Here is a 27,655-nt window from a genome sequence, read left to right on the forward strand (position 1 = left end):
TGATGAAGTCATTTCTTCTCTTTAAGGTGTTTCTCTTTTCAAATGCAGATGTCCCTGGGAGGGGTGGTATATTAAGCCCTGTCAGCTTTTAATACATTGTCATGATTAGATGTTTTCCAAGTGTTACTTTCTGACAGCAGCTTCTTGCAGAACAAGACAGATGATGAGTATGTTTTGGTTGGGAGAGAAAGTTAAGAGAAGCTAAGAAGGTGGGGCGGGAAACAAAACTATCATATGGTCCAGAAATTCCACTTCTGGATAAGTAAGGATTGAAAGCAGGGGCTCCAAACAGATATTTTTACATCCATGTTTATAGCAGCATTTTGCATAACAGGCAAAAGGTAAGGACAATTCAGTTGTCCACTGAAGGATGAAGGGATAAACAAAACATGGTATATATAGTTCAGTGGACTACTGTTCAGCCTTAAAAAGGAAGGAGGTTTGGGGGACTTCCCTGGGTTCGATCTCTGGGTTGGGAAGACCCCCTGGAGAAGGAAAAGGCTATCTACTCCAGTATTCTGGCCTGGAGAATTCCATGGACTATATATATATATATAGAGCCCATGGCGTCACAAAGAGTCAGACACAACAGAGCGACTTTCACTTCCACTGGTGGTCCAGTAGTTAATACTCGGCCTTCCAATGCAGGGGGCGATGGTTCAGTTCCTGTTCAGGAAACTAATATCTCACATGCTGCAGGGTGCAGCCAAATATTTAAAATATAAAAAAGAAGGAGGAAGTTCTGACACATAACAACTTCGGGTACTTTGAAGGCATTATGCTAAGTGCAGTATGCTTGTCACCAAAGGCCAGATGCTATGTGATTCCACTTCTGTGAGGTATAGAGAATAGTCAGAATCATAGAGAAAGTGGAATGGTGGTTGCCAAGAGGTGGAGGGAGAGGGGAATGGGGAGTTAAGAGTTTAATGGGGACGAAACTTTATAAATTCAAATTCTGTAGAGCTTCACCATTTTCATATGAAATATTTTTCCTTGCACAAACAAAATGCAATATAAACAGAAAAATTTTAAAGGGTAAAAAACATCTCGCTAGTGAATTGATTGTCTCCATTGTTTTATATTTGATTTTAGTCATTATTCATACGAATACTTATTTTACTCAACTGTAAGTGTAGTGTGAGTGCCCATGGTTGGCATTAGGTGAGAGTGGCTGGAGGTAATCAGCCTTTTGGAATCTTAAGCCTTATCTATCCCTGTAGTGGGCTTCCCTGGTGACTCAGCTGGTAAAGAATCCTGCAGTGTGGGAGACCTGGGTTCTATCCCTGGGTTGCAAAGATCCCCTGGAGAAGGGAAAGGCCACCCACTCTAGTATTCTGGCCTGGAGAATTCCATGGACTGTATGGTCCATGGGGTCAGAAAGAGTTGGACACCTTGTGACTTAACTTTGTGAAACGTCATTGTAAGACTCCATATTTTCTTATAACTGTTCATTCTGCTTAAAATGGCCATGTTTAAGATGGCTTTTGTGAGTGTTTTGCTCTGTGGGGCCCTTGCTCTCAGGGAATTGCATTTCGCTGTTGATGCCATTTTTAATATTTTTTTCTGATTTATTTAAATTTAGTTATAATTGCCACAAGAACCTGTGATAAATGGAAACAACTTTGTAATTTTGTTGCTTTAATTATTGAAATCAGACTCAGAATTCTATTTCCATTGGTCTTTGCATCTATGATTATGAAGCTAAATCTATATTTAGCTGCTTTGTTTCCATATTTGGTTATTGTTATAATTGATAGCAGAACTTGTATTTGTGTGTGTGTGTTTCATTTGTAACTCTAGCAGGCATAGTAACATAATGTTGCTTTGTTTTTATATACTCTTTTCTGAGGGTTTTTTTAAATTAAGCTTTTTGAGAGAATTGTAGATTCACATACATGGAGTTGTAAGAAATAATACAGAGAGATTCTGTGTATACCCTGTACCCATTTTCCCCCAATGGTAACATTTTGCAGAGTTAAAGTAAGTATTACAACCAGGAGGTCGGGATTGATACAGTCAAGCTTTAGAATTCTTCCAGTTTCCATCTTTACAGGAATATCTCATGCTGCACATCTGTAACCACACTCACTTCCCTCCCACCCCCACCCCCTCTTTATATCTGGCAATCAGTAATCTGTTGTTTTTTTTTTTCTAACTTGTTATTTTGTATTGGAGTATAGCAGGTTAACAAAAAATAGTTTCAGGTGAACAGCTAAGGGGCTTAGCCATACGTATACATGTATCCATTCTCCCCCAAACTCCCCTCCCATCCTGGCTGCCACATTAATTTTACAATTTTATTATTTCAAAAATGTTATACAAATGGAATCAGCTCATATGTAAGTAACCTCTTAGGATTGGCTTTTTTTCTTTTTTATTGACATGTAATCGACATACACTATTATACGAGTTTCAGATGTACAGAATAGTGATTTGACATTTATATACTTTACAACTTGATCACCTCAGTAAATCCAATGACTGTTACCCTACAAAGTTATTGCATTATTACTGACTGTAATTCCCTGTGTGGTACATTACATTCCCATGACTTATTTTATATTAAATTACTAGAAGCTTCATGGGCACCTTGTCTTTGACAAAGGAGGCAAGAATATACAGCGGAGAAAAGACAGCCTCTTTATTATGTTCGTGCTGGGAAAACTGGACAGCTGCATGTAAAGGAATGAAACTAGAACACCTCCTAATACCATACACAAAGATAAACTCAAAATGGACTAAAGACTTAAATGTAAGGCCAGAAACTATGAAGCTCTTAGAGAAAATCATAGGCAATACACTTCTTGACATAAACCACAGCAAGATCCTCTATGACCCACCTCCTAGAGTAATAGAAATAAAAACAAAAATAAACAGGTAGGACCTAATTAAACTTAAAAACTTTTGCACAGCAAAGGAAACAGTAAACAAGGTGAAAAGATAGCCCTCAGAATAGGAGAAAGTGATAGCAAATGAAAAGTGTTAATCTCTAAAATATACAAGCAGCTCATGCAGCTCAATACCAGAAAAACAAACAACCCAATCAAAAAGTGGGCAGAAGATCTAAACAGACATTTCTCCAAAGACGACATACAGATGGCTGATAAACACAGGGAAAGATGCTCAGCATTGCTCATTATTAGAGAAATACAAATCAAAACTACAGTGAGGTATCACCTCGCGCCAGTCAGAATAGCCATCATCGAAAGCACAAAGCGCTCTAAGCCTGAAATGCTCATGTGTTTCACAAGCCCCTCTGCGTGACTGTGACCCTTCTCAGTTTAAATGTCAGCTAGCCTTTATAATGCTAACTTTATGTTTTCTGTAGAATATTAACCTTTTTATTTTTGGAGATTCTTATTTTACTGTGAAATGTATACAGCTGAAAATTTTCTATGCTCCGCCTATTCATCCCTCCCACCCTTAATTCCTGGCAATCACTGATCTTTTTACTGTCTCCATAATTTTCCCTTTTTTGAGACTGTCATATATACTTGGAATCATACTGTATGTAGCCTTTTAGATTTTCTTTAAAAAAAAAATTTATTATCTATTTAATTTTTGGCTATGCTAGGTCGCCATTGCTGCACATGGGCTTTCTCTCGTTGCTGCTAGTTGGGGGTACTCTCTGACTGTAGTGCACAGACTTCTCATTGCAGTGGCTTGTCTGGTTGTGGAGTATAGGCTCTAGGGCACATGGGCTCAGTAGTTGTAGTGCATGGGCTTATTAGTTGCTCCATGGCATACGGAATCTTCCCAGACTAGAGATTGAACCCATGTCCCCTGCATTGGCAGGTGAATTTTTAACCACTGGACCACCAGGGAATTCCTAGATTGACTTCTTTCACTTAGTAATATACATAAAAGGTTCCTCCATGTTTTTTCAAGAAAGCTTATTTCTTTTTAGTGCTGATTAATATTCACTGTGTTGATGTCCCACACTCTGTTATCCATTATTGTTCACTTGCAAGCCGCATCTTGGTTGATTCTGAGTTTTGGCAATTATGAATAAAGTTCTTGTAAACATTCACGTGCAAGTTTTTGTGTATACATAAATTTTTAACTCCTTTGAGTAAATACCAAGGAGGTCTATTGTCGGATCATATGTTAAGAGTATATATCTAGTTTTGTAAGGAGCTGACAAACTGTCTTCTAAAGTGGCTGTACCATTTTGCATTCCCACCAGCAATGACTGAGAGTTCCTATTGCTCCACATCTTCACCAGCATTTGATATCAGTGTTTTGGGTTTTGTCCAGTCTAATAGGTGTGTACTGGTACCTCATTGTTGTTTTAATTTGCATTTCCCTAATGACATAGGATGTTGAACATCTTTTTATGTGCACTTTTTTTGCCATCTGTATGTCTTTTCTGAGTTGCTTGTTTAGGTATCCTGCCTATTTTTAATTGGGCTGTTCATTTCCTTATTGATGATAAATATAGATACTTATATTAGATAATTGGAGAAGGCACTGGCGACCCACTCCAGTACTCTTGCCTGGAAACTCCAATGGACAGAGGAGCCTGGTAGGCTGCAGTCCATGGGGTTGCTAAGACTCGGACACGACTGAGCAACTTCACTTTCACTTTTCACTTTCATGCATTGGAGAAGGAAATGGCAACCCACTCCAGTGTTCTTGCCTGGAGAATCTCAGGGACGGGGGAGCCTGGTGGGCTGCCGTCCATGGGGTCGCACAGAGTCGGACACGACTGCCGTGACTTAGCAGTAGCAGCAGCATATTAGATAATAAATATGACATAGATGATATTTATCATTGATGGTAAATATGACACTTTAAGAGCTTTAAGAGTTCTTTGTATATGTTAGACCGCAATCTTTTTCATCATAAATGTCTGATGAAAATCTTTTCTTCCAGCTTTTGGCTTGTTTTCTCATTCTCTTGTGGGGATAACTGTGTTTACGTATAAAATAATTTTTTTCTGACATGTGCTTTTTCTCCTTGTGTAACATAAAAAATATTTTGGTCCTGTCTTTTATTTTTCTCATACTTTTGGTTTTGAGATTCCAGGGTTCATATACATTTATTTTGTCCTTTTAAAAATCCACTTCACCAGTGCTTGACTGGTTATCAAATTAAATATTGCTGGAATTAATTTTGTTTCTAAATTCAGCTTTGCTTCATCTTTTCCCCACTATATTGAGTCTTCCTTGTCTCATTTCTTTTAGCAATCAGTAATTCATACCTTTTTCAAAATGCAAATGTTTCAGTATTTAACTTAACACTTGTCACACCATGTTTTTCTGTTTCCATTTATTTTTGCTATTTCAAAAAAGTTTATTGAACACATGTCATGTTCAGTCCCAGAGCCACTCCCTCTGGGATACAGACTCAGGATGCAAATTAGGATAAAACATCAGCCTGTGTAGACATCCAACTTTTATCATTCAAACAGAACTATGTGGAATTCGTTTTATTTTTACCTTTCTTCTCTTCCTCCCATCATTTACCTTTTTACAACAATCAGTAGTAACTTCAACACTGTGGAATTTGTCTTTTTTATAATGGCATAATTCATTCCTATTTTAGCCATACAGATGCTTGATACTGCCTTTTCCCTATTCACAGGAAATTAAGAGTGCAAGGGAAGTGAAGTATTCTCTGCAACTAGTGAACTTCTTACTCCTGTAGAAAAATCACAAAGTACTGAGTGTGTTGGATGGGCACTTCTCTGGTCGTCCATTCCTTGCCCCTTGTTTCCCTTAGCTGCTATAGCTTCCTGGAGTCTAGATTCGGACAGTAGATGGGTGGTGGTTCCCAGTGTAGCTGGGGGGCCCTGTTTTGGCTAACAGATGAACACGAGGCATTTCTCAGAACATTTGTCTCATGAAATTTCAAAACAGATTTGAAGGGTGGCCAACAAAGGTCTGTCTAGTCAAGGCTATGGTTTTTCCAGTAGTCGTGTATGGATGTGAGAGTTGGACTATAAAGAAAGCTGAGCACTGAAGAATTGAAGCTTTTGAACTGTGGTGTTGGAGAAAACTTTTGAGAGTCCCTTGGACTGCAAGGAGATCCAACCAGTTCATCCTAAAGGAGATCAGTCCTGGGTGTTCACTGGAAGGACTGATGTTGAAGCTGAAACTCCAAATACTTTGGCCACCTGATGCAAAGAGCTGACTCATTTGAAAAGATCCTGATGCTGGGAAAGATTGAGGGCAGGAGAAGGGGATGACAGAGGATGAGATGGTTGGATGGCATCACTGACTCAATGGACATGAGTTTGGGTGGACTCTGGGAGTTGGTGATGGACAGGAGGCCTGGCGTGCTGCAGTTCATGGGGTCGCAAAGAGTCAGACATGACTGAGCAACTGAACTGAACTGAACAACTCTATTTTGACCTGTTAAAAACTTACGGGGGGAGAAATCATAATTTGTTACTACCATGATTTATTTTAAAGAATATGGGGATTTCCCTGACGGTCTAGGGGTTAAGAATCCACCTTCCAGTGCAAGGGATGTAGTTTTGATCCCTGGTTGGGGAACTGAGATCCCACACGCCTCAGGGCAACGAAGCCTGCATGCTGCACGAAAGATCTTGTGTGCCTCAACTAAGACTCCACACAGTCAAATAAATAAATACTGAAAAGAAGAATATATAGTATGTGTGTGATCTTGGACTATAGAGAATTTTTTCTAACTGTAGCCACCTTACACTAACACACATTTTCTCTTATTTTCCTGTTGACCAGTAGCAGGTCCCTCCCAGAGCAGCCGCAATCCGTCAACTGGTGTGTGGGAAGCGTTGCTTGGGTTGCCTAAAGCCTCTTTTCCAGTCTGGCCCTGGCAAAGCCTAGAGACATTCTTCTGTGTGTGACTTGTCCTGATGTCACAGTCGTTTCTAGCTAGCTTCATTCCCTCAGGGTCAGACTCAGGCCTTCAGGTGTGAGTCTTGGTGTGCCTGAAGAATTTGTACCTATTGTAGCCAAAGTAGCACTCAGTTTAGCAAAGTCAGTCTCGGTCAGCCAGCACAGTCATGCAGTCTACAGGTACATGAATAGCTCTGGGAGCCCGCCCACTCCCGCTGACTTTTATCAGAGTAGCTTGTGATTTGCCTGTCTGTCTTTATTCCATCCTGTGCCACATTGTGTTGAGCGATGCTGTCATCTTTGCCTTTCAGCGGTTTTGCGAGTGGCTGGTTCCCTGCAGAAGAGCACAGAAGTGATGAAGGCCATGCAGAGTCTTGTGAAGATCCCGGAAATCCAGGCCACCATGCGGGAGCTGTCCAAAGAGATGATGAAGGTGACCTGGGGTTGACCCTGTGTCCTCTTCCAGAGCACTAGGAGTCAGCCAGTGGCAGAGCCTGGGCCAGTGTGGACAGGAGCAGACACTGTGGCCCGGCAGACATGATTTTGAGGATAGAAGCGATGGATTTTTTTTTGTTTTTTGTATTTTATTTTTTTATTATTATTTTTAACACCAGGACAAAATACAAAACAAAACAAAAATTGGTGTATAGCCAATTAACAATGTTGTGATAGTTTCAGATGAAGTGAAGGGACTCAGCCATTCATATACATGTATCTGTTCTATGCCAAACCCCCTTCCCATCCATGCTAGCACATAACATTGAGCAGAGTTCCACGTGCTATACAATAGGTTTTTGTTTGTTATCCATTTTAAATATAGCAGTGTGTACATGACCTTCCCCCCAACAACCATGAGTTCTTTTCTCAGTCTGTTAGTCTCTTTCTGTTTTGTAAGTAAGTTCATTTGGGTCATTTCCTTTTAGAGTCCACATATAAGGGATGTCATATGATATTTCTCCTTCTCTGTCTGACTTCACTCAATATGACACTCTCTAGGTCCATCCATGTTGCTGCAAATAGCCTTATTTCATCCTTTTAATGGCTGAGTAATATTCCATGGTATTTATATACCACATCGTCTTTATCCATTCTTCTAGAGGACAGAGGCTATTAACACTGAAGTCGTCTGGGCTGAGCATGGCAGAGGCTGGGTCAGATTGCCATTTTTCCTTAGAAGAAGCAATGGTGTATCTAGATCTCCAGGGGAGGTGGGTTCCCAGAGTTTGGGGAGCTCAGGATTATGGACTCTGAGGTGAACAAGGAAACAGCAGAAAACCCAGGTTCCTCCATTTGTACCAGAGGAGTGTTAGTGAAGCAGGCAAGGCAGGTGGTTCAGGACCAGGGGTTGGCAAAGTTTTTTTGTAAAGGGCTGGATAGTAAATGTATTTTTTATTTCCTGGGCCATAGGTCTCTGTTGTAACTACTCAACTCTACTTTGTAGTTTAAAAATAGCTGTAGATAATATGTAAACAAATGAGCATGACTGTGTTCTCATAAAACATTATTTGTAAAAGTCGGCAGTGGATTGGGTTTGGCCTGTAGCTGGCTGACCCCTGTCTTAGACCAGAAAGTGAAGTTTCTCAGTTGTGCTAGACTCTTTGTGACCCCATGGACTTAGCCTGCCAGGCTCCTCTGTCCATGGGATTCTCCAGACAAGAATATGGAGTGGGTTGCCATTGCCTTCTCCAGGGGATCTTCCCAACCCAGGGATCAAACCTAGGTCTCCTGCATTGCAGGTGGATTCTTTACCATCTGAGCCACCAGGGAAGCCCAGATAAAGGAACTGAGAACCAATTAGAAGGCAGTAAACACCTGCTGCCCCAGGACCAGGGCCTGGCAGGGACCTGCACCAGTGGCTTTGGATGGGGGACAGGGCTCAGGAGGGTGCTGTTACTGAGCCCCCAGCTGCCTGTGGTGTAGCACACATGCTCTGCTGGAGAGTTCTCCCAGCCACCTTGAGATGTTGGTATTTTCTTCCCTGTTTTACACAGGAGTAGGAAACTGAGTCTTCAAGTTGCCAGGTGACTTGCCTGAGTGGCCTTGGTAGGAGAGGACAGGCCTGGGGTTGGAGCACAAAGGCCTGAGCTGTACCAGAGGACTTGGTGCTAGGCAGACCCCACCAGTGCTGCCTCACAGCTGTGAGCCTGTGGCCTGAGAATCCTCATGTGTGGCTATGCAGAGAACCTGCCTCCCTTCCTCCCAGGGGATTTGATGTATGAACTTGAGTTGTAAACAGGGCTCCTGAGCCCAGGAGAGGGGAAGAGGAGAAGAAAGTTGATAGAAAAGAAAGGCAGCATCAAAAGCCCAGAACCCAGGTCTTTGGAAGGAGAAATCCCTGAGCAGTGATCAGGATGGAACCATGTTAGTGGGATGTATCCTCTGAGAGTGATACGTGGGTGTCTCACCCCACGTTGTGATGTCTGTCTATCTAGAGCTGGTTAACATGGTCCTTCTTGGAGTGATTTCATGCCTGCTCACTGACCCATAAGCCACTGAGATCTGAGGGTGGGGTATTGATTTTAGAATCTGGAATCTGTTCCACAAAAGTTTCTGAGCACTGAAAATAATATAGCTTTGGAGGAAGGCATGTATGTAGCAGATAATATTTCCTAAATTCATACAAGGATGCCTTTCTAGCTGCAAACAGAAGCCTCTGCTGGGGTCCCAGCACATCAAGGGCAAAGAAATAGTCTTACCCATTCCATGAGTCTCCAGACCCAGGGCTATCTGTGGCACAAAGCAGACATTGGGTGAATGAATGGTTGCTAGCTGGATGAATGAATAAATGAATGGCCACTTACTCCTCCAGGATGTGGAAGGCTGTTCGAGTCAGGTTCCCCTGGGCTCTTTTAACCGAGTTAGTATGTATTGATCCAGCAGTAAGATCCATTCTCCCAGGCCAGAGGGCTCCACTTGCAACCTTGAATGTGAATTTGTTGGTTCATTTTGTTTGGAGGAAAAGGGTCTGAGCATGGGCAGAATACAGAACTAGCTAGATTGATACATTAAGAATCAACCTGAGTGGTCTGACAGCAGGACAGAGGGCTTGCTTTAAGTCTGATGCTGTCAGCACGGTCGGTGAGGGTCCTGCCCTGCCTGAGTGTGGCGGAGCAAGGGCTGGAGCTGCCACACGTGATCTCATGCTCACAGGACGCTGCTCAGCGAGGGGCACTGTTGGCCGGTGTTAGAAGGCAATTTTCTTGTGTCTGTAGTGGGGCTGTGCTCTTGAGAATGAAGTAGGCTGATTGGCTGGCATCGGGCTGCTGGGCATGGGACTCACTGTAGGGAGTGTGGACACTGCCTTGTCGGGTCCAGAAACGTTGACTTATCAGTTCTCTTAGGTTTTGGTGAATTGACTGATCCTTACCAGACCCGTCAGACTGACTCTGGGCCAGCAGCTATCACGTGGACCTGCTGGAGTACAGGCCTTTTCTGGGTTCCATGGAGCCCCACCCTGCTCTTGGTATTTGTTATCATAGTGTCTTCTGTGACTGCAGCCTATTTTGATACTGTGTCTGAACCCCTGGACTCATAGATTTGCGACATCAGGGCAAATGCTTCCTGAGACAGCACCCTCTCGTCTCAGCAGGTTGTTCCCCACGTGCTGCATTATCGTCTGAGTTACTCTGTGAAACTGCTGATAGAGGCCCCCCTCCAACCTTAGTACTAAATTTGGAGAGCAGTTTCCCTTTGGCTTTTTGCTTCCTCCAGAGAGGGCAGACAGCATGTGGTGTTTCCTGTGGCTTAGACCTGGGAAGGGTGGACTGGACTCATAGACACCAGAGCTCAGTTGGTGAGCTGGGCCCCCAGGGACATCTGCAAGGAATGGATTTAACAGTTGTGGGAAGTGACATGGTTTATTCTATATTTAGGCTGGGATCATAGAAGAGATATTAGAGGACACTTTTGAAAGCATGGACGATCAAGAAGAAATGGAAGAAGCAGCAGAGATGGAAATTGACAGAATTCTGTTCGAAATCACCGCAGGTATGACCCAAGACCCTTCCTCTTTCTCCTCTCCTTTTATGGCCATCCTCCCTGCATTCATAAGATTGACTAGTAGCTTTTTCTTCAGGTTCTAACTCCCTTCCACATTTCTTACTCTATTTTTAAATTTTCATTTAATTTATGTCTGTCTGTGCTTGGTTTTTGTTGACGCCCGCAGGCTTTTCTCTAGCTGTGGCAAGCACGGGGACTCTAGTTGTGGTGTGCGGGCTTCTCATTGTGGTGGCTCCTCTTGTTGTGGAGCGTGGGCTCTGGGCCACACAGGCTTTACTAGTTGTGCTGTAAGAGCTCAGTTGTTGTGGCTTCAGGGCTCTAGAGCACAGGCTCAGTAGCTGTGGCTCACAAGCTTAGTTGCTCTTCAGCATGTGGGATCCTTCTAGACCTGCGTCTCCTTGATTGGCAGCCAGATTCTTAACCAGGTTTCTTTACTGAGCCACCTGGGAAGCCTCCACATTTCTTACTTTGGATTATGCAAGTTATTACTTGAAAAACAAGCATAATATCTATAACCATATTTTATAAAATTCAAAGATAAAGAATTTTTTGGTCCTGTATTCTGCTGTCAGGAGCTTAAACTAGTATAGACTTTCTTGAAAGCAGTGTGGCAGTAGCAAAGCTCCTGAGCTCACAGATTGGCTTCTGGGAACTTACTCTAGTAATTTAAGATTTAGCTCAAGGATGTCTGTAGTATTATTGATAATACTGAAAAGTTTGAAACAAGCTAAGTGCCTAATAATAGAATATTGGTTAAATCCATTGTGTTACATCTATGGTAATAGAATATGTTATAGTTGTTGTTACACAGAGATGTATTTATTGACATGGAAAGATGTTCATAACATGTGAAGAGAGCACTGTTACTGAAATACATATTGTTTAAAAAAACACATCTATTGAAAAAGTCTAGCAGGGGGATAAATAAAAATAATAATTATCTGTGAGGGATGGTTCATGAGCTTTTAAACTGTATTTTCACTTCTAGACTTTCTGAGTTTTATGTTTTAACAAAACTCACTAGATTTAATTTTTATTTGTGTTCAACTGTTGGGGGGAAAGAACGCTCCAAGAAAATGTTTTGTAATGATTTAGAAACAATTTAGTGTTACTGAGAGAGAATATTTAACATCTTCATGAATCTTGAAAATTAAGTACTCACTAGTGTTTGGGGATTTAGATCAAGAGCTTCAGAATCAAAATTCTTAAAATCAGAATCTTTAGTTACTGTGACTTTGATATTAGAAGTTGGTGTTTGTGCACATCTGTCATAGTAGCCCCACCAAAACAGCTGTTTCGTTGCCCCTTTTCTGTTCTTGTCAAGTTGAACCAGGTATGAAGACAAAGGAAATGAGGGGCCACTGCTTAAGCTGATGTTTTGTTGACCTGTGTACTGTTTCTTTACAGGGGCCTTAGGCAAAGCACCTAGTAAGGTGACAGATGCCCTCCCAGAGCCTGAACCTTCAGGAGCGATGGCTGCATCAGAAGATGAGGAGGAGGAGGAAGAGGCCCTGGAGGCCATGCAGTCCCGTCTGGCCACACTCCGCAGCTAGGGCGCCCTAGCCGGCCGCAGGCTTTCCTCCTGGGCCCATCACAGGGCGCACACTCCTTGAAGCCTCTGCCATTTCTGTGTCTTTTGCACTACACCTCTGGGTGAGACACTGCATTCTGGAGAAGGTTCTTTGCTATTCTCTCTTCTCTCTCTGCAGAGGCTTGGGATTCAGTGAGATTGTTCTTGAGAGGTGGTGTAATAAATGCATCATTTTCAGGAGTGTAAATAGAAGTTATCTTTTTAGGGGATGAGGGCAAAGAATTCTTGTCTTCTCACAGTGTACTTCAGAGAGTAGAGTTGATTGCCTGAATGTTGAGGACTCTGTGCTTTCTTTTTCTGGCCTGTAAAATACTATATAAATGGATTTTAATAAATTTCTCCTTTAACACTTGGTCTTATCATAGATTGTCAGGTGCAGTGAGCTTGCAAGGTGTCTCTTGTCCCAAATTATGTCCTGTGTCGGCCATGGAAAGAGGAGGTGTTACAGCAGGGCATGTGGGACTCGGAAGCTCAATGGAAGGCACTTCTGCTCAGTGGACGCTGCTCCTCAGCCTCCACAAGGTGCTTTGCCAGCTACTCTTCCTGTTTTTGTCAGCTTTGTATAAGCAAAAGGATGCCTGGGAATTGTGACCCCTTGTCTTGTGGGCTGGGTGGCTATATTATATTGGCCTGAGGCAGGTGTGTGTGTCTGCAGCTTTTTCCTTCCCACTGCAGATTGTGGACAGCAGTGGGGTTAGGCCTCTATCACCCTCTGATTGCCTTCTCCTGTGTTAAGCTGGTTGTCTTGGATGTGTGGGATATGTGCGTACATATCAGTGCTTTCTCAAAGCCAGGAGCTGACCAGTGAGAAGGCATGGTGCAGTCATGCAGTGTAAATGATTCACACATTTCTAAGTGACATTTTTAAATCATTCAGCAATAGCGACCTATATTTTTGTGGGCCTGACAGTTTACAAAGCTGTTGAACATATGTGATCATTCAGTCTTCACAAATTAGGAAAACACCTCAGCTTGCTGAAGTGACATACTCTAAATCATAAAATGGCAGAACTGGGGTTCAACCCAAATCCCTCTGGTTCATGTCTTATGTGCCCTACACAGGTAGGGAAAAAACCCCGGCCACTGTCCCCCAGGTTGGTTTCTGTAGGTTGTATGGAGAAATGCGAATGTATTGGATGTGCTGCACTGAGGACCTTTTCCTCTCATCCTGCAAAATGGGACTCTCCAATCCAGGGCACTGTCCTCTTACTCTTGATCTCATCTTCAGGATACAGTTCAGTTTTTAAGTAAACTTCTTTTGAAAGAAGTTTTAGGTTCAGAGCAAAATTGAGCAGAAAATAGAGTTCCCATAAATACCTCTTGCCCTGACACATGCAGTCTCCCACTTAGATGTATTGACATATCACATCCCAGAACTATGTTTATTCCTGGAATCCTACAGTATGTAGCCCTGTAAGATTGCCTTCTTACATTTAGTAATATGCATGTAAGTTTCCTTCATGTCTTTTTCATGGCTTGATAGGTCCTTTTTAGTGCTGAATTATATTTCATTGCTCACAGGCACTACACTAGACATTCACCTGTGGAAGGACATTTTGGTTGCTCCAAAGTTTCACCAGCTGTGAATAAAGCCATACATGTCTGTGTGCAGGTCTTTGTGTAGACATACATTTCACCTCATTTAGGTGAATAACAAGGAGCACAATTGCTGGATCATATGGTAAGAGTATGTCTGGTTCTGTAAAAAGCTGACAGTTGCAAAGTGGTGGTATTGTTTTGCATTCCCACCAATAATGATGTGAGTTCCTACTGCTCCACGTCCTCACCAGCATTTGATGTTGTGTTTTGCATTTTGACTGTCCTAGTGTGAAACAGTATCTTGTTTTAATTTGCATTTCCCTGAAGATACATGATGTTGAACATCTTTTTATATACTTTTTTGCCATATGTATATAGTCTTTGGTGAGATATTTGTTTAGAACTTTTGTCCATTTTTAATTGGGTTGTTCATTTTCTTATTGCTGAGGTTTAAGAGTTCTTTGTGTACTATGGGTAATAGTCCTTTATCAGAAATATCCTTTGCAAATGTTTTCTCCTAATCTGTGGCTTGTCTTCTAATTCTCTTCATGCTTTTCTCACAGAGCAGTTTTTAATATTAATGAAGTCCATCTTACCAGTTATTTCATGATAGTGCCTTTGATGTTGGATCTTAAAAGTCACTGCCATACCCAAGGTCACTTAGATTTTCTGTGTTATTTTATTAGTAGTCTTATAGTTTTGTATTTTACATTTGGGGTTCCCAGGTGGCTCATTGGTGAAGAATCTGCCTGCCAATGCAGGAGACACAGGTTTGATCCCTGGGTTGGGCAGATCTCCTGAAGGAGAAAATGGCAACCCACTGCAGTATGCTTGCTGGGATAATCCCATGGACAGAGGAGCCTGGCGGGCTATAGCACCTGGGGTCACAAAGAGCCGGACGTGACTGAATGACTGAGCATGCATGCACTGTGGTCTGTGATTAATTCTTGTAAAGCATGTAAGGTCTGTGTCTAGATTTATTTCTTTGCATGTGGATGTCCAGTTATTCCAGCACCATTTATTGAAAAGATGGTCTTTGCTGCAGTGTACTACCGTCACTGCTTCATCAGAGATCTATTGACTGCATTTATGGGGGCCTATTTCAGGGCCCTCTGTTCTGCTCCATTGATGTATTTGCCTATTCTTTTACCAGTACCACACTGTCTTGATTACTGTAGCTTTATAAATAAGTCTTGAGGTCAGGTAGCATCAGTCCTCCAGCTTTGTTCTTCAGCGTTGTATTGTCTGTTCTGGGTCTCTTGCATCTCTAAACAAACTTTAGAATTCATGTGTCAATATGCACAAAATAACTTGCTTAGGATTTTGATTAGAATTGCTTTGAATCTACAGGTCCAGTCGAGAGGAACTAACATTGCCAGGATAGAGTTTTATGACTGCATTTATCTGGCTGATTTATTCATGGAATGATTTTGGAATTAAGGAATGCTCATAATCTCTGAGCACTTTTGTTCTTATGCGGATAATCAGAGTTTATCCAGGTGCATGGATGGACAGAGTAATGACAACCACTCTTTCAGCGATTCAAATAAAATGATCTAAATATAGGGTTGGTTTGTTTTAATTGTTTGAGGGTTTCATTCCATCCCTATTTTCAGGCTAAGGGGAGAGCACTGTTGGCTCATTATTAGGCCACACGTCCCATTTTCCCCCAGTACTCTGTTGGGTATCATTGGAAACAAGGTAAGTCAGATATTCTTCTGGCCCTTCCAAGTCAACACCTGCAATAAAAGTTTTCCTCTAAACCTCAAGCCCTTGACTTAGTTCCAGCACCAGCTCCTACTCGCCCCACCCTAACTACAGATGATTCTACTTGGTGCCCCCACCCCCAAAAAATTTCAAGGGTACTGAGAATAGCATTCCACACCACCAACTCATTTTTTTTTTCTTCTCAAACACAGCTTGCTCTTTAAAAATCACTGTCCAGCTTGTGGTGATCACCCAGCAGTTCACTCGAGGCAGATTATAACTTCACTTTCTCTGTCCCTGCCCATTCTCCCCATATTGTCTGTTGGAGATGACTTCTTGAGCCAGTTGTACAGCTCACATGGCCTTAGGCCCTCTTTCTTGTCTGATATATTTACAGGTATGTCTTAGAACTCCTGCAGAGAAGGGGTCATGACTTCTGTTTGTTCCAAAAGAGCACTAGTCTTGTCTGCCTGTGCACCTCTCCCCCAAATCCAGCTCCATAACTATATTTATGGAAGCAACTGTGAAAAATCAAAGCTTTAAAAAATTGGACCATTTTTCTTGTCCTACCCTGGTGGCAAATGCCCTTGAAAAGCGATTCTGTATCACCAGTAAGAAAGATCCTTAAGTGAAAATAAGCTTGGGGAATGCTTGGCTGAAATAAACATAAAGCAGGCTTCTTTAACTTTTCTCAGCCTTTCAGATGCTTTTACCAAGTTTATTTAACCAAGCACTTTTCTTTTGAGATGCCAGAATGAACACTGCTTGGTCACTGAGCCATTTCAGAAATTCAAGTGTAAACCACAGTAGGGAAATACCTTTTCTTAAGCTCGGGGAGTTCTCATTTACAAATAATTACATTTATGTAATATATGTACAAAATTATGTCAGCAAAATGGAGTGGACAGTTTCAAACCCCTATCCTTCCAAAGAAACATTGAAAAAGTCCCAGAAACAGTCAGAACTCGTAAACAAAGGTTTACAACAACCAAGAAAAATATTGTATTAAGAAAAAAGAAAAAACAGCTTTGTGGCATTTTTATTTGCCCTTGCCAAACCTCTGTCACAGCTTGGCAGCATCTTGAAGATAGCAGCCCACGTTTTCAAATGTGAGACCCTAGTTCCAGGGAAAGAGAAGAGGACCTTGTTCACGAATTACCATGTTTGGCCCAGTCTAAGGGCCATCCTGAAGGAATAACACAAGGTGCTGATCTCTGGTTTGCCTGTCTTGGAATTTATCCAGAGTGGAAGAGCATCAAGTATTGCTTGAAAACATGTTATGGGTTTTGTTTTTTTTTTTAATGTGCAGCCACCTGGGACAAAATTTTTCAGCTGAAAGATACAAGAGACTGCTCAAAACCTGGAGGAAAAGCCAGGGAGACGTTTGTTGTTGGTTTTTTTTTTTTTTTTAGTACATTCAACAACAACTGGGTATACTGGAAAATTTAGAAAGCCAGGATAGGAATTATGCTCAAAAAAGACCTGGAAAGACCCCTAGGTCTAGGCTTGGTGCATTCAGAAAGTGAAGGTTGAGTTAGAATCATAAATGTTCTGGCTAAGTGATAAAGAGTATCCAAGCACACAGCCAATCCATAGAAGACCAGAACAGGTATTTTTGTTTGTTTTTTAAATTTCTAGCATTCAAGGAGATCTCTGTTAAGACACTGGCTGAACCACAGCTAAGCCTTCAGAAACTCAGAAATGAAAATCCTGGGGAAGCGAAAGATTCTGATTTTCAGGATTATTCAGGAATATTTAAATGTCCAGTTTTGAACAATAAAATCACAATGCATACAAAGAAATTTGGAAGTATGGCTCATTCAAAGGAAAAAAAAATTTACAGAAACCATCCCCAAGGAAGCCCAGACATCACACTTACTAGACAAAGACTTTAAACCAACTGTCTCAGGTATGCTCAAGCGGTAAAGAAAACCAGGAAAATAATATATGAACAAAATGAGAATATCAATAGAGAAATTATAAAAAGGAACCACATAGAAATTCTGGAGCTGAAAAGCACAATAACATGAAAAAAACACTAAAGGGGTTCAGCATATTTCAGGAAGCAGAAGAAAAAATAAGTAAACTTGAATATAAACAAACTGAAATAATCCAGTCTGAGAAGCAGAACGAAAAATGAAGTGCACACAGCCCAAGGGATTTGTGGGAGACCGCAAACTCACCAACATGTGCATTATAGGAGAATCAGAAGGATAAGAGAGAGGAACAAAAAGAATATTTGAAGAAATGACTTAAAACCTCCCATATCTGAATTAATCTGCACATGTAAATAGCTCAACAAATTCCAAGAAAGATAAAAATCAAAGGGATCCACACTAAAACACATTATAGTCCAGTTGTTGAACAATAGAGACAGAATCTTAAAAGCAGCAGAAGAGAAGCAACTCCTCACATACTAGGGATCTTCAATATGATTAACTGCTACTTCCTTATTGGATACCAGGGAAGCCAGAAACAGGGGAGTGATATATTTAATGTGTGGAAGGCAAAAATTGTTAATGAAGAATATCATAACCAGCAAACTTAATGAAGGAGAAAATATGCCCTGCTTTAAAGCAAAAGCTAAAGGGGTTCATTACTAGTAGAACTGTCCTACATGAAATGCTAAAGAAAGTCTTTCCAGCTGTAATAAAAAGACACTAGATAGTAACTTAAAGCCATATGCAAAAAAATAAAGACCACCAGTGAAGGTAACTACATTGGTAAAATAAAAGCCAGTACTGTACTTTTGGGTTTGTAACTCCTCTTTTTTCTTATAAAGGTTAAAAGCAGATGCACACAAATATAAATCCATGTTAATGGACACACAATGTATAGAGATAATCTGTGTCAAAACAATATAAAGAGGGAGTGACTGAGATGTCTAAGAGTAGAGATTTTGTATACTATTGAAACAAAATTGATATTATCCAAACTTGGTCATTGTAAAACTTTAAGATGTTAATTATAATCACTAAGGTAACTACTGAGATTAAAAGAAAAGGAAAGAAAATGGAAATCAAAATGGTATAGTACAAAATTTCAACTAAATGTGAAAAAAGGCAATAATGGAAAAACTAAACAAAAAATATACACAAAAACAGGTAAACAGCTAAGTCCTTCCTTATTAGTAATATAAATGGATTAAACACCAATTAAAAGGCAGAGATTGGAAGAACAAATAACATAACCCATCTATATGCTGATTCATTTTAGGTACTGTACAAAGATACAAAATATTGAAAGTGAAAAGATGGGAAGAGATATTGCATAGGAATAGCAATTGAAAAAGAAGTAGGATGTCTCTGTTTATCAGATGGGCTTCCCTTGTGGCTCAGCTGGTAAAGAATCTGCTTGCAATATGGGAGACGTGGGTTGGGAAGATCCTCGGGAGAAAGGAAAGGCTACCTACTCCAGTATTCTGGCCTGGAGAATTCCATGGACTGTATAGTCCCTGGAGTTGCAAAGAGTCGGCCATGACTGAGAGACTTTCATGTTTATCAGATAAAATAGATTTTAAGTTTAAAAAGATTACAAGATACAAAGGAGAACCTTAAATATTGACAAAAGGGTCAATCTGTCAAGAGGATATAACAATTACATATGCACCTAATAACAGAGCCCCAAGATATATGAAGCAAAGATTGCCAGAAATGACAGCAATAGACAATTCTGCAATAGTAGAACTTTCAATAATGAACAGAACAGCCAGGCGTAAAATCAATAAGGAAATAGAAGAACTGAAAACACTATGTACCAATTTGATATATACAGAATACTATACCCCAAAAGAGCAGAATACACATTGTTCTCAAATGGAATATTCTCCAGGAAAAACCATATGTAAGGCCACAAAACAAGTCTCAAGGAATTAAAGACTAAAATTATACTAAATATCCTTTCTGACAACAAAAGATGAAACTAGAAATCAGTAACAGAGGGAAACTAGAAAACTCACCAGTAAGTGAAAATGAAAATAAAAAGTAGAACTACTACTTGATCCAATGCTTATATTTCTGGGTATTTATCTGAAGAAAAGGGAAACACTAATGCAACAATATATGCACGTCCAAGTTCACTGCAGCATTATTTACAATAATCAAGATACAGAACCAAAAAAGAAAGAGAGGTCACAGAAAAGACAAGGATGCTTCCTTTTGCTATTTTTATTCAACATGGAACTGGAAGTTCTAGCCAGAGCAATTAGGCAAGAAAAAGAATTTAAAGGCACCCAGATTGAAAAGGAAGATGTAAAATTGTCCCTATTCATAGATGACACGATCTTATATGTAGGAAACTCTGAAGATTACACACACACACACAAACACTTAAATACAAATCTGGCAAATCATAGTTTAGCCTTACCTACCTTGAATGTGCTCAGAACACATTAAACCAGAGTTGAGCAAAATCGTCTAACTTCACTTTGACTTTTCACTTTCATGCATTGGAGAAGGAAATGGCAACTCACTCCCGTATTCTTGCCTGGAGAATCCCAGGGACGGGGGAGCCTGGTGGGCTGCCGTCTATGGGGTCGCACGGAGTTGGACACGGCCAAAGCGACTTAGCAGCAGCAGCAGCAAGCTTATTTTATAATAAAGTATTGAAGGCTGAGCACTGAAGAATTGATGCTTTTGAACTGTGGTGCTGGAGAAGACTCTTGAGAGTCCACTGGACAGCAAGGACATCAAACCAGTCAATCCTAAAGGCAATCAGTCCTGAATAGTCATTGGAAGGAGTGATGTTGAAGCTGAAGCTCCAATAGTTCATTTACTTAATGTGACAGCCAACTCACTGGAAAAAGACCCTGATGCTAGGAAAAATTGAGGGCAGTAGGAGAAGGGACGACAGAGGATGAGATAGTTGGATGGCATCACTGACTCAATGGACATGAGTTTGAGCAAACTGAGAAAGTGAAGGACAGGGAAGCCTGGGGTTGCAAGGAGTAGGACACAACTGAGCAACTGAACAATTGAATATCTTATGTAACTTATTGAATACTGTACTGAAAGTGAAAAACAGAGTGGCACACTGGGTCTGAAGAATGTTCGAAGCACTAAACTAAAATTAATTGCTGGGTGATGATGCTATAGCTACAGGGTCATCAATCTTTCTCTTCTGATGAGGCTTGAGAAGAGCTGGAAGAAGGAACTGGGGTATAGACCCTTGGTTTAGCAGATACCGTGTTCTTCAGGAAGATAACTAGCTTTGCAGTTTTTCTTCTCTATGGCAAGCAAGAGCTTCATGTACCTACCTGCCAGGTCTTGCCAATCTCTTATAATTAACAAACAACCATTTCTAACATCTGTACACCACTGGTGATAGTAGCAAACACCTCTAAGTTTCTTTGCTGTGAACTTTTTTGGCGTCTCAGAACTGCTTCTTCCTCACCTCAACTCCTTTCTTCAGTTCAATCAGCTCTTCATTGGAAGGCTCTTCAGCCTCAGTGCCGATGGTACTGCAAGTTTTCTTATTATGGTGATAATGGGAAGTGTATTCTTATTCAGACTTCTGAATGCCCTGGGGTTTCTTAAGTGGTACATTAGGAAAGACTTTAATTTGAACCCTGCAACATTTCCACCCAAAAACAGTGTTAAATGGTCTCTGAATGCCTTGAATACTGGCATTGTATTGAACTTTTGAATGTATGTATGTCCTGACATACAGTTCTAGAATAAGCATGTTTCATCAATATTAACTTTCTTCTGGCAATTTTTTAAAAAACATTTACTTATTTGGCTGCACTGGGTCTCAGTTGCAGCACACGGGATGTTCACTGCATCATACAGAATCTTTTATTGCAGTACAAGGACTCTCTAGTTGTGGCGTGTGGACTCGGTAGTTGTGGCATGTGGACTCGGTAGTTGTGGCCTGTGGACTTAGTTGCTCCGTAGAATGTGGGATTAAGTTCCCCAACCAGAGATTGAACCTGCGTCCCTGGCATTGCAATGTGGATTCTGAACAACTGGACCACCAGGGAAGTCTCTGGTGAATATTTCTCACCCACAATTGTCCTATATAGCTCTTCCTTCAAATCATCAGCACCTTTTAGCATCAGGACTTGCTGCCTCATTGGTGAATTTCACACTATGAAAATCATGATGCCCTTTGAAGCTCTGAAACCTACAAGTTGCTATAAACACTTAGGTATAAAGAGTGAACTGAAAAGCCTTCTTACCTTAGCCTAGGGCATCAGTTGGCTAAGTGGTATAGCACGTGACAATTTTTCAGTATCATTAGACCAGCTCTTTTGTGATGACAGTGTGTTTAACTGATGCTGTTCACTGCATCATTGATTCACTTCTTAACCTTTAAAATGGTTGAGATCATCAATGGAAATTCCTAACTCATGTGCAGTGACCATTACTGACTTGCTTGCTGCCTTTGTGGTGGGCAATTATCCTGAGTTTTATCTCAAGAGTAATTGCCTTCCTCTTCTTTTTCCCACTAGAAGCAGCAGATGCAGATGGGCATTTTGTAGACATCACAGGATGCAAAAACACAAACCACAGTACATTTTTAAAAATGCCAGCAACACAGTACACTGAAGAGTATTGGTTGTTCAACCTTGAGATCGTATGGCTGACAGGAAGCTGTCAACATCCATTTCTAATTAAAGCTCTCAAAATGAATGTAGAGGGAATGTACCTGAATATATATTGTCATATATTTATTACAAGGCCAGAGCTAACATAAAACATACAAAAAATATAAATCATGATCTGAAGTTTTAGATCTGTTCTTTGAACTGCATGTTTTCACTGATGAAATGCTTCTACTACACATTTTAGAAATATGACTATAAATACATTTAAATCTGTAAATTCCCATCTAAGCACTGTTGTAAACTGAATTCATCTTTGAAGGTTGTGTTTTTATTATTGTTTCAACTATCTAATTTCTGATTTCTTCTTGGTCATTGATTTACTTGGAAGTATGTTGCTTAATTTTTCAACATTTGAGGATTTTGTAGTTATTCCATAGTCATCATAGAACATATTATTTTTTAATATTTAGTTGGCTGTGCCAGGTCTTAGTTGCAACATGCAGGATCTTCAGTTGCAGCCTGCAAACTCTTATTGTGGCCTGGGGGATCCAGGTACCTGACCAGGGATCAAACCCAGGTCCCCTGCCTTGGGAGTGCAGAGTCTTAACCACTGGACCACCAGGAAGTCTCTATCCCCCCCTTTTTGAAAGTTTGCTTTACACTACTTCATATTTATGAAATACCTACGTTAGTACCTGTTTTTGCTAATGGAAAGAAATCTGAAGAGGATTTTTTGCTTAAAAAAAAATTAAAAAGGCAAGATGTGAAAATAGCATTCAGCGTTTGTTTTGCAACAAGCTGTAACAGAGGCAGCATACACGCCGAGCCGTGAAAGTGGCACTGCCATGCTCCTTTACAGAAAACTACACTCAGCATCAGGGCGCCACAGCTATGAGCTGTGCCTGTGAGCACCTGTGCTTGATGTCGACTTATTTTGTGTGTCCGTTAGCAAGATGTGTCCTAAGGTACCTGCTTCTACGCTTGTGAAATGTTTCACAGGAAACCTCCCTTTTCAAATAGTGGGGGAAACCTATATTTAGAAAAGGCCTACTTGTTCCTTCTACCTTTTTCATCAACTGAAAATAAGAATGTCATTTTCTCGTTCAACGCCAAAGGTTTTTCCTACTTGGAGTTAATTTTTATTTTGGTGTAAAGATACATAACACAAAATTGATGATTTTAATCATTTTTAAGTGTACAATTCAGTGGTAGTAAGGACATTCACAATGTTGTACAACCATCACCACCATTCATCCCCAGAATTTTTTCATCATCCCAAACAGAAACTCTGTGTCCATTAAACAGTAACTTCCACTTCCCCTTCCTCTCAGCCCCAGTACCCATCACTCTACTTCCTGCTCTATTCTAGGAATATGACTGTTCCTCATATAAGTGGAATCATATAGTATCTCGTTCTGTGTCTGCCATATTTCACTTAGCATATTTTCAAGACTCGTCCATGTTGTAGCAGGTGTCAGAATTTAAGACTGAAAAATATTCCACTGTATATAAACGGCCACTTTCTTATTTGTTCATCTGTTGGGTTGTTTCCACTTTTGCCTCTTGTGAATAATGCTGCTGTGAACGTGAGTGTACAAGTATCTGCTTGAATCCTTGCTTTTGATTGAGTTTAAACATAGGAGTGGAGTTGCTGGATCATACGTTAAGAGGAACTATCCAGATTTATGAAAATACTGTTAAAATTGCTTAAGGTTATCCAGGAATTTACAATTTCCCTTGTGCACCATTTTTTCTTGCATCATGATGTGGGTTTTCTTTCCTGAGAAATTCTGGCTTTTATCTGAAAATGTCAGTAATGAACAAGGAAAATAACTTTTAGGTGTCTAGACTTAACCCATCCCTCACCAATTGCCGGGGTCCAGCCCCGGTGGATCCAGGGAATTCGAAGGGTGGACGGCGTTGGCTTGAGAAAAACTTATTTATTGATTGATGTAAGATTAGACTAAGAAACAAGTGTGTAGTAGGAAGATTAAGTGGAGGAAGAGGGCTGAATAGCTTGGGTTATGCGGAAGACCAGTAGAATTCCAGACAAGTAATTTGCACCATCTACGTTGGGCCACCGACGCTCGCTTGAATATCTAAGGGTGCCTCGCCTTAGGCTCCCTTTTGCGCGGGTCTTAACAGCCAGGGCAAGTCAGTAGACCTGGCAAGCCTCCGCGCCCCAGATGGAAATTCAGCCTGAAATTAAAGAGCAGAGGGAGGGAAAAGGAGAGAGAGAGAGACGCGGGGGAAACCAGTCCAGCGACTGGCTCTCCTTCTATTGTCCTTCAAGGCCTTTTACACTTTTGATTATACATAGAGATCAATGGGTAGTACAAAATTATGTAGTGTTCGCAGCCCAGACTCTTTCTGTGTATCTTTTTGTATACAAAATGTCTCAGGTGATTTACATTATCTTCTGGGCAAGAGACTTGTTAACACTTTTTGGCTCTCTTCCTTAATGAATGTTAATTTCATTTCCCCTTAAGTGTTTTTCTTTAATCTGCATCTCCTTAAAGCACTAAAGTTACATCTCTATAGAACAAAGGTGCAGTGGGTTATAACAAAGAAGGTACTTAACTCAAAGATCTAATGTTGCTAATACCAGATCTACTAGTTTTTCTATATACCAACTGTATCTAAAAATAAAGGATATGAAAATTCAGCAGCAAGCATTGACTCAACAAATGAAACTTTTAATCAGTCCTATTCTAAAGATTTTGACTCCTCGAAGCCCCTGCATTCCTGGGATGTTTTAAGCTTCCTGTGCCTCCTGCGGTCAGGAGGACTCAAACAATCACACGCGCAGCTGTACAAGCCCTGCAGGCAGGCTAGAAAGCCATCAGAGGGGTTTTTGGATTGAAACACTCTTTCAAATGCAGAAGACTAAAGCCCTGAATTGACTTTTTCCACAGAATGTCAGAAGAGTGGAAAAGCAGAGCACAAAACCCGGCAGAGCACAAAACCCGGCAGAGCACAAAACCCGGCATTTTGCTGGGGTACATGCTTAGGAATTTCCAGAGGGGCCCCTGAAGTCTGAGCATGCCTTGCGTATGTCAGCTTCCTTCCTCATGACCTTGTCACCGGCGGGATTCCTCACACTGGCTCCCGGCAACCAATCTCTTGATTCTCTTATTGTCAAACTTGTACTTTTCTGTGTCCGGCTTGTAAGTAAACATTTCTCTATAGTTCCCTGTTACTCAATGCTGAATTGTATCTTTTTACCAATCTTTTGGTTTGTAAAAGATCTTTTGTCTGCCCCTTAACTCATGTGCTGAATTTCTAATTTTAATGTCTCATTTCTGTAAATTCTATTCAGCTTCTTTCCCAATCTGGTCACTTATGGCAATCTCATTCTTTTATCATATCCCCATAAACCCATTTCTTCACGCATACTAAATGTTTCAGAATATAAAGTACTGGATCATTCCAGAATCTACAAACATTGCAGGTTTAATATAGCAGTTTGCGGGTTTGCATTGACTCTTGCTCATGGGAGCTTTCAATTTTTTTATTTGTGGGCACACGCATCTGATTTCTTCAATAGAGAATTCAACTTTTCATCTTCTTTTTGCTTTTGGAGATTTCTAATCAACAAAACTGTATAAAGGAGCTTCTGGTAAGACGTTCCCAAGGAAGATGTTTCCCACTAATAGATATTTCCATTTATTCTTTTCAGAAAACTTTTATGTTTTTGAAAGTTCATCCATTAAAGATTTTGGCTTGAGGTGGGTTAGCATTAGGTATGCATCTTTGATTTACCACTCTGAGCTCATAGGTAAAAACCCAGGCTCCAGGCCTTGTCTATGTTACTTGATTTCAATTTAATTCATTTTAGTACAGCTAGAGCTGTCTACGAGAATCAACAAGGTATAGAAAACTGGCTTCTCTATGAATTTCCTTTCTTCATAGAGATGATTATTTTCGATACTACAGTTTTAAAACTTCTAATCTAATAATTTCATTTTCTTTTGTAAACTCCTGAATTATAAAGGGTCAGAAGAAAGACAAAGTTTTTTGACCTCTTAACTTTTTAGAATCATTTAGCTAGTCACCATTTGGTTTTTCGGTTAATTCTCATTTCTAAAGGTAGTTAATCAGCGGTGTTTCTTTACAAAAATGTGACAGGAGTTTCCACTTGGCTGGGAAGGAACTTGTTTCCATGTGAGCACTGTAATACCCATTCAGAAATCACTACAGCATCAAATTTCTGTGCTTTTAAGACGACTTCCTGGCGTAAACTCTTACACCTATTAACACTGATGAAATGTGTGTTGACTGCAACCGGAGAATAATGCCAATAAACTGAGTCAAAACATTATATGAATACTTTAATGCAAAATGCTTAACACTTAAAATTAGCAAAGCTTCAATTTAAATTAAAACTCCATTTAACTAAAGATGGTTAACCCCAAGGATTGTACAGTAGTTGACTTCTGCTATATAATGTCAGTCCTAATGCAATACAGTATGAGAACTGCACTGTTGGTCGTCGCTTCCTCCACTGTTCTTCTGAACCTTAAGGGCTGGGGGCGAGGGTACTCAGACACAACAAAACCACCCAAATCAACTGTGTGGTGGTTCCTAAGAGTTATAATTCATTTGATTAAACTGTCCAACCACGCAGCTGGGGAGTAACTGCAGATGTTGTTCCAAAACTGAGAAGGGGTTCTGTTTTTACAGTTGGGTAGAAGCTCTGCACTAGGTGAGAAGTCACAGTTTTAAAGGATGCATGTTCTGTAAATAGTTACTACATATACACATTTAGTGTCTGTAAACACTAGAAATATACATTAGACAGAGTACCCCCTTACCAGGTGGGTACAGTTTAAAAAAGAAGATGAGGTAACATGAGTCTCAAAGTCCACAGGAATCCTGCCTGAAGAGTTTGAACAGCTGCCAGTAATTCACTTCCAATGTGCAGGGGTAAGGCGCCTCTGGGACCCTCAGGGTTTGCCAAAACTGGATTCACTGGCTTTCAGCATAGCAACCGCATCTTTTACTGCATGGTAGATAACATTCTTCACCTGATCGAAATGAGAGAAAATATGGTCAATTTAGCATTAAATCTAAAATCTGTCCACTGAGGATAAACTTTCCCCCTACCAATTTCATTACCATGCTCCTGGAACTTAAGACTCAAAATTCAGTATGAAATGTTAATAATACTTGAAAGGCCCCTGGGATCCTTGAGGCTTTTATACACATTTTAAACCCATGCCTCCTTTGAAGAAATGAAAAGCTCATTCTCCCCCTTCCATAGGTTTTGATCCTGTGTGGCCCTGCCCTCATTGAGTGCAGAGAGAAGCAAGTCCCAGGGTACAGCTCTCTTTTTCAGGGTTTATATATGTCCCTAGTTTTCTAAACGAAATCACATGTTTTAGATAATTCACTACTGCAAGCCTCTAAACCAAAGTGAGATTCCCTTCTGGTTTATTCCTCCTTTGC

The 27,655-nt window shown here is 40.6% G+C and overlaps 2 protein-coding genes across 2 annotated transcripts in view; one reads left to right on the plus strand and one right to left on the minus strand.

Annotated features, from left to right (window-relative positions):
* LOC128055258 (E3 ubiquitin-protein ligase RNF103) overlaps positions 1-15,486 on the plus strand; it is an 88,977-nt gene extending 73,491 nt beyond the window's left edge. Inside the window, exons 5-7 of the mRNA XM_052647707.1 lie at positions 7,136-7,257; positions 10,697-10,811; positions 12,231-15,486. Of these exons, the coding sequence (XP_052503667.1) occupies positions 7,136-7,257; positions 10,697-10,811; positions 12,231-12,376 (383 nt within the window). The 3' untranslated portion in view covers positions 12,377-15,486. The remainder of the gene's footprint in view (positions 1-7,135; positions 7,258-10,696; positions 10,812-12,230) is intronic.
* An 11,112-nt stretch (positions 15,487-26,598) lies between these two features.
* Positions 26,599-27,655, minus strand: part of KDM3A (lysine demethylase 3A) — a 56,041-nt gene continuing 54,984 nt past the window's right edge. Inside the window, exon 26 of the mRNA XM_052647905.1 lies at positions 26,599-27,234. Within this exon, the coding sequence (XP_052503865.1) occupies positions 27,154-27,234 (81 nt within the window). The 3' untranslated portion in view covers positions 26,599-27,153. The remainder of the gene's footprint in view (positions 27,235-27,655) is intronic.

This window comes from Budorcas taxicolor, chromosome 11 (genome assembly GCF_023091745.1).
Source record: "Budorcas taxicolor isolate Tak-1 chromosome 11, Takin1.1, whole genome shotgun sequence".
NCBI lineage: Eukaryota > Metazoa > Chordata > Mammalia > Artiodactyla > Bovidae > Budorcas > Budorcas taxicolor.